This window comes from Rutidosis leptorrhynchoides, chromosome 7 (genome assembly GCF_046630445.1).
Source record: "Rutidosis leptorrhynchoides isolate AG116_Rl617_1_P2 chromosome 7, CSIRO_AGI_Rlap_v1, whole genome shotgun sequence".
In the NCBI taxonomy this organism is placed as follows: domain Eukaryota; kingdom Viridiplantae; phylum Streptophyta; class Magnoliopsida; order Asterales; family Asteraceae; genus Rutidosis; species Rutidosis leptorrhynchoides.
The window spans coordinates 14,738,237-14,745,264 of NC_092339.1; the positions used below are offsets into that span (position 1 = coordinate 14,738,237).

Genomic DNA, 7,028 nt, shown 5'->3' on the forward strand with positions numbered 1-7,028 from the left:
GGTTTAAACTTACTATAGAGATTATAGTAATGCAAGAGTAAGAAATGAAAGGATGAAAAGTACTTGAAGTATGTGTTCAAGAAAAATGGTTCAATTTTCATTCTTACATTCAACACTTATTTATACTACTTGATTACTGTACAAAATATTGTCACCATATATCAACTTGCAAATTTGTCTTTGACTTTTATGGAAGCATTAAATTGTTAGCCATCTACTTTGACTCATGTGATCATAACAATTATTTTAAAGACAAAATTGCCCATTTCGTCCCTGTGTTTTTCAATTTTTGCCCGATTCATCCCTGTATATTATTTTCATCATTTTTCATCCTTAAAAGTATTTTAAAGTCCCAATTTCATCCATCACCCTAACGAAGGTTAACCGAGTCCGTTAAAACTATTCACAGTGACTATCCACGTAATCTTTAACTAATTAAATTACAAAAATCAATTCTTTCTTTCTCTCATTATGTCTGGCAGTTCAAAACCTTCGAGAGTTTATGTTTCTAACAACACATGGACGAGTTAGCATATATATATTGTTTTAACAAAAATGCCTGCGTAGTTTGTTCAGAAGAGATATATCAGTTCTGTAAGTCCTATTATTTATGTCTTTATTACTTTTTCTTTACTAATTTATATACGGAGTATTACATTACACTTAGTTGTTAATGTTACTGAACTCATGTCCTACTAAAGAAGAAATGGAGCTTAGCTTCTCAACGTATAAATATACTATGTACATCTGTATTTGTTTTTTATTGGGTCAGAAAGATGCAATTTAATGCAATCAAGAATTTGAAATAATTTTGCTATCTTTATAAAAACCTATATTATTTAATGTTCCCCATTGCAAACATTCAAAATTGTAAAGGTGACAAGGAGATGCTGGCAAATGTGAACAATTGGGTATACATTATTTTATCTTTTACATCGCTTGTTAATTAAGTGTTTTATGTTATAATTCTGAACTTATAACTATCAAATACAATTATATTTATTTATGAAATATTAGTAAAGAGAGAATAAGTATGTGTTTCATATAATTCTATGAAATGGTGCAAGTTTACAAGCATACCATAATGATGTATTTATACTACTAAGAAATACTATGCAAGTGGTACAAAATTGACTAAAAGTTTGTACAAATTTGACTATCCATATATACATTAATATTTTAATTATCATAACATTTTATAAATTCATGGGACTTTTTACTTACTATATTTTAATATTTATTTGACATTTACCTCACATTTGTTTGAATATACTGTATCTCCCAGTTTTTCTCGTATGATCAAGTCAAATTGTCGGGTCAATGCAGTCCCGATACTAGCCACAGCTACAAGTTAACTTAGAGTTTTTGACAAGAAACTGATTGCAAAAATTGTTGTAAATAATAATTGGAGGTAGAGGTGTAGACATTAGGAATTTCGGAGTAAGTGGGCAACTCGTCACAACTTTCATGGACTTAGTAGGTCAAATGTATTATGTAGTCCTTGAACTCGATTATATAGCTTGTCGAACTTTCAAGATGCAAGCTCAAGTCCCTAATATCGTAAATATGATATGGGATGACGAAATTTAACGGAATATTTAACCTCCGTTAATGATTAGGAATAAATTGGGACTGAAAAATTTTATTAGGGACTAAATTGGGACACATTTACGATATTAAGGATGAAAATTGCAGTTTTTAAAATACAGGTATGAAAAGAACAAAAATAAATAAACACAGGGATGATTTTATTAATTTTGTCTATTTTAAAATTCTATATTTCAAAATTCCAAGTAGACGTGAGGTGGAGCTGTGGAGGTCAAAAAGTCAGAATTGAGCTCATGAGGTGTGTAAAACCCTAGCACAACAACAGCTAATTCAAACCGAAATGAGTTCCGTTTTCTTCAACAACTTGCAGCATCCAACTATCAATCCCCAATTTCATCATCGTCTTCATATAAACCCTAAATTTTCTAAATACCACTGCCAATTACATCCTCGTACAACAACAGAGTTACGTTCACAGCTAACCGACATTACTACCATATCCGCTGTAGAATCGAACTCGATTGCGAAAAAAGAGAATGATGTAATTGAATCTGAGAACCGAGTAATTGTTGGAACGTATGGCAGAGCTCCTGTTGTATTCACGAGTGGCAAAGGTTGTAAATTATACGATATCGAAGGTCGAGAGTATATCGATTTAACATCGGGTATTGCTGTTAATGCATTAGGTCATTCGGATCCTGATTGGATCCACGCCATTACTAATCAAGCTAATTTACTTGCTCATGTTAGCAACCTCTATCACACTCTTCCTCAGGTCTGTTATTTATTGCACATGTGTAGATATATTTATAAACAATGTACATATGATTTTGGTCCTGACTATGTATCCTTGCAAATGCTGCAAAATTCGGGAGCTAATCGTTTGCTGATACGTGTCATGATTTTAAATTTGTAATGCTGCAGAAGCAACCAATTTTATACGCCGAATATTCACGGATAAATTCGATACAAATGAATTATATTTTTTTGATATCTCTTAATATCTGTATATTAATATATATCAGCAGAACTGATTGCTTCTTGTTTTCCTTAGTAAATATGAATTGTAAGCTTGTTTCAATCTTATGCAAGTGAATTATGTGTGTGTATATTGGATTGTTGCAGGTGAATCTTGCTGAACGTCTTGTAGCTAGTTCATTTGCAGATCGTGTGTTTTTCAGCAACTCTGGAACGGAAGCAAATGAAGCTGCTATTAAATTTGCAAGAAAGTTTCAAAGATTTTCAAATCCCGATAAGAAGGATCCGCCTACTGAGTTTATTTCATTTACTAATAGTTTTCATGGACGGACAATTGGTTCGCTTGCATTGACTAGCAAAGAGCATTACAGGACACCTTTTCAGCCTGTGATGCCTGGTGTTACTTTTCTTCAGTATGGTGATATTGATGCTGCTCAAGAATTGATATCTAGTGGGAAAATTGCTGCTGTGTTCGTTGAACCTATTCAAGGGGAAGGTGGAATTTATAGTGCTACACGAGAGTTTTTGAAATCTTTGCGTGTTAGTTGTGATAAAGCTGGATCTCTGCTTGTTTTTGATGAGGTAAATGTTAAAGATATTGATGTGTTTTTGATAATAATATGCAAATCTTCAAATTCGACACTGTCCTGATAACGCTGTATGGAGGTACACATAGGTTTTCATGCTTATTGGTACTAAAAAAATAAAAATGAATGCTAGGGATGGAAAAATGAGCAGGCTGAACCCGTAGGATAAGGTCAAGCCATGGTCATGTTAAAAGTGCTTTTCTTGATACGATGTAAGGACTAAGGTGTTGGGTTAGGTTAAGTTGATCCACCAATACTTCTATCTTTTTTATAGCTTTACTAGTAAAATGACCCGTGAAATCACGGGTTTGTTTAAACGAAATAATTTAATGACATGTTTTAGGTATTAAGTGAATGTAAATGCTGAAGTCATTTATTTTAATGACCCGTTTAACTAACAAACTTGTCGTTGTTTTTACAAATATATAGAGACATGTATTTTCGCATACATATGTAACGTAATTAATTTCGTAAAAAGAATCCATATTTGAATATTAATAATATAATAATTATAATTATAATTATTATATTAAAAGTAAATAATAATAATAAAGTTCGCTCAAAGTTGTGTATTTATATTTTTAATAATAATAATAATTATTAGTAATAATAAATGCCTTTTAAATTTTTTTAGAAAATTAAAATTACAATTTAGGAGAGATTAGTATTTCCTTTTATAAAAGATTGCTTATTATTTTTTAATAAATTAATATATAATTATGACATTATCATTATGAAAATTAAAGAGTAAATAGCTTAATGATGGCATCATTATTTTAGAGCTTTATATGACTATATAGATAAGTAATTGATTTATTAAATATGACTTCAAAATCTATACTATTATCGATAATACTCTGATATTACTGAAAACGTGTTTTAGGAAGTTGAAAGCATTTAATACATCTAAGGTGACTTCTGCCCCGTGTTCAGTATGACTATATGTCTCAATTTCAACCCGTTTATTGGTTGTCTTTGTTGTATCTTAAAAAAGCAAGGCTACTAGTTTTAGCAATGAAGTGGAAATTTGAAGTTTGGGCAGGTTATATAGCAGTCAAAATGGATAAGTTTTTAGGACGATCAAAACAAGCAATTGGAAACTGACTGTTTACACAGCTCAAATTAACTGTCAAAATGCATAAAATTATAAAATTGGTTTTCGTTTACCAACATGCACTTATTTGTGTCACTTTCTATATTCATTTCCTTTCTATATTCATTTCCAATTATGTTTACAGAAGTTATTACTAGTAAAATGATGAACCTGTACTTTAGTATTGTAATTTACGTGTTTGCAACTACTTGAGTTTGTTGTAAGTGACTTTTAACACTATAGTTAAGTGTATAATTGTACATGTTTGGCCAGTTAGAGTAACTGACATTGACTATTCTTTAAATAATTGCTTTGAAATTCTGCGTACATATTGATCATGTAATTTATTTATCAAACTTATGTTATTTATACTTCATTAACCCTGCCTACCATAATCGTAGTTCCGTTCCCACATATATTTTGTACTATATTTGAATTCCGATTCTTTTTGTTTGTGGTTGTAGGTTCAATGCGGGTTGGGTCGAACTGGTTATCTTTGGGCACACGAAGCATATGATGTCACCCCCGATATAATGACTCTAGCCAAACCTTTAGCTGGTGGTTTGCCAATAGGAGCTACACTAGTAACCAACAGAGTTAACGCCGCTATCAATTATGGGGACCACGGGAGTACATTTGCAGGTGGGCCCCTTGTTTGTGCTGCTGCAATAGCAGTCTTTGATAAAATATCCAACCCTAGCTTTTTAGCCAGTGTTTCCAAAAAAGGTGATTACTTGAAAGAAATCTTGAATCAAAAACTAGGAGGAAACTCACACGTTAAAGAAATACGAGGGTTTGGTCTTATTGTTGGAATCGAGTTGGATGTGTCTGCAAATCCACTCGTGGATGCTTGTCGTGAGTCTGGTCTTTTGATATTGACTGCAGGAAAAGGAGACATTGTTAGACTGGTGCCACCTTTGATTATCTCTGAGCAAGAACTGGATCAGGCTGTCGAGATCATGCATAGATGTTTCCATGTTCTTGATGAGAAGAAATCAAACTAAGAGCAAAATGGAACTTGGTTTGGTTTCGTTATAATGGGGATACTTGTACTAAGTGTGCAGAATATTCCTCCATGTAGGTGTTCTAATTTGTCACTTTCTTGCTCTATTTTAAAGTGTTCTGGTTTCATCTCACAGATATGTACTTTTTAAAATATGGTGTAGACTTTTTTCCATCCGTATCCGTGTCAAACATGTATGTATTTAATCTAAACTATGTATGTATTTAATCTAAAACTATTTATCATCATATTTTGTGATAAAAATGTATTATTTTAAAATGATTATTATGATAATAATATATATTTTTTATTTGATTGTTTTATGTGTTAAAATTTGCGGACACAATTATTAGATTATAAATATTAGATTAATAATGATTGTAAATTGTAATGGTAATATTACTCTAATATATGGGTGTCATTTGGCACCACATGCCGCATCCATATGGGTGTCGTTTTGAGTAATAACCTGTGTTGTTTGGCACCCTTTATAACAAGGGGTAGATTCATAATTTTTATTTAATTTAATAATGGTGGATCCCACCAGTGCTGGCGCCTGGTTTCACACTGGTGGAAATCTCAGTGGTCGGAGCAGTGGTGACGTCACAGTAGACAAAAGGTAGACGTCTGAGATCGAGATCTAACCTTCATGAATGATCTGAGATCGAAGATCGGTTCAATGGATAACAACGGTGGCTAATACCGCCAGGTGGTGGGTTCATGGTTTGTTCCGGTGGCCGCTATCAGTCGAAATACCAAACAAGTTTGGATCGAACTACTGTAGGAAAAGTATAAAACCAACAAGTTCCGTTATTTGACTTTTCATATATGTTCCAAAAGATCAATTTTTGGCTTAATATTTGTTTGGATTTAGATTTGAGTTTGATTTTGGTTTCAGTTTTTTTTTTTTTTTTTTTTTTTTTTTTTTTTTTTTTTGAAAAGCATTATATTAACAAAATCACAAAGTCATGTACATACAAGGCTGCAGGTGGACTAATACACAAAGGATACCCAGCAGACCTGCAGGCTATCTCGAAGAAACAGGCTGCAAGGAGCAGCAAACACGATACATATACAGACTGAAAAATATAGACTAAGTTACAAATTGGGTTGGGTTATTTAGCCACCCATGCCAATCAATCGATTTCGATTTACATCTCTTCGCGACCCACTCGAAGCTCTTGACTTGAATATCATTCAACGCGACCGGCGAGCACCAACATTTGTTCTTGAAAACCTTTAAATTTCTATTCTTCCAGATTAAATACCCACAAGTCCACTCAACCGCTTGCCATATTTTGCGACCTTCAACCGACATGTGTGAACCCGAGTTTCCCACGAAAATTTCATTAGAGCTAAGATTTGAGAAAGTACCCAAACCCCACCAATTGAAAACTTTATCCCAAATATCCAACGCAAGAATACAAAAGACCAAAGCATGATCCACCGATTCAACATCTTGACCGCAAATTGGACAAAGGACCGAATGTAAGTCCACGCCCCCTTTATCCAATTCCATCAACACTGGTATACGCCTTTTCCTAGCCCTCCACACGAAAACCTCCACTTTATTCGGAACAAGATTATTTCGGATAGTTTCACAAGATGAAGTACCAACACGAAAGGTTTTCTCATTTATTAACTTTGTTAATTTTTTAGTGGAGAAAACACCATTACCACTAAGTAGCCATTTCCATGAGTCACCTTTGTTTTGGTCTAATTTCACACTAGCCAGCAGCTCAGACAGCTCCTTTAATTCGCCATTGCCCCTACCTCTCGGATCTCGGCTCCAAGCCCATAACCCGATAACATTCTGACC

At 33.3% G+C, this 7,028-nt stretch overlaps 1 protein-coding gene across 1 annotated transcript; it reads left to right on the forward strand.

The window, feature by feature from the left end:
* The first annotated feature begins 1,820 nt into the window (after positions 1-1,820).
* On the forward strand, positions 1,821-5,521 carry LOC139857569 (acetylornithine aminotransferase, mitochondrial-like). The gene is made up of 3 exons (XM_071846382.1): positions 1,821-2,323; positions 2,674-3,108; positions 4,671-5,521. The coding sequence occupies exons 1-3, from the start codon at positions 1,889-1,891 to the stop codon at positions 5,208-5,210; spliced, it is 1,410 nt and encodes a 469-aa protein (XP_071702483.1). The 5' UTR covers positions 1,821-1,888; the 3' UTR covers positions 5,211-5,521.
* The last annotated feature ends 1,507 nt before the right edge of the window (positions 5,522-7,028 follow it).

Bases quoted from the DNA above. Each gene is read 5' to 3' on its own strand.
- LOC139857569 (XM_071846382.1), top strand. From the start codon at position 1,889: ATGAGTTCCGTTTTCTTCAACAACTTGCAGCATCCAACTATCAATCCC. The intron at 2,324-2,673 runs GTCTGTTATTTA...GGATTGTTGCAG, and splicing joins TCTATCACACTCTTCCTCAG to GTGAATCTTGCTGAACGTCT. The intron at 3,109-4,670 runs GTAAATGTTAAA...TTGTGGTTGTAG, and splicing joins CTCTGCTTGTTTTTGATGAG to GTTCAATGCGGGTTGGGTCG.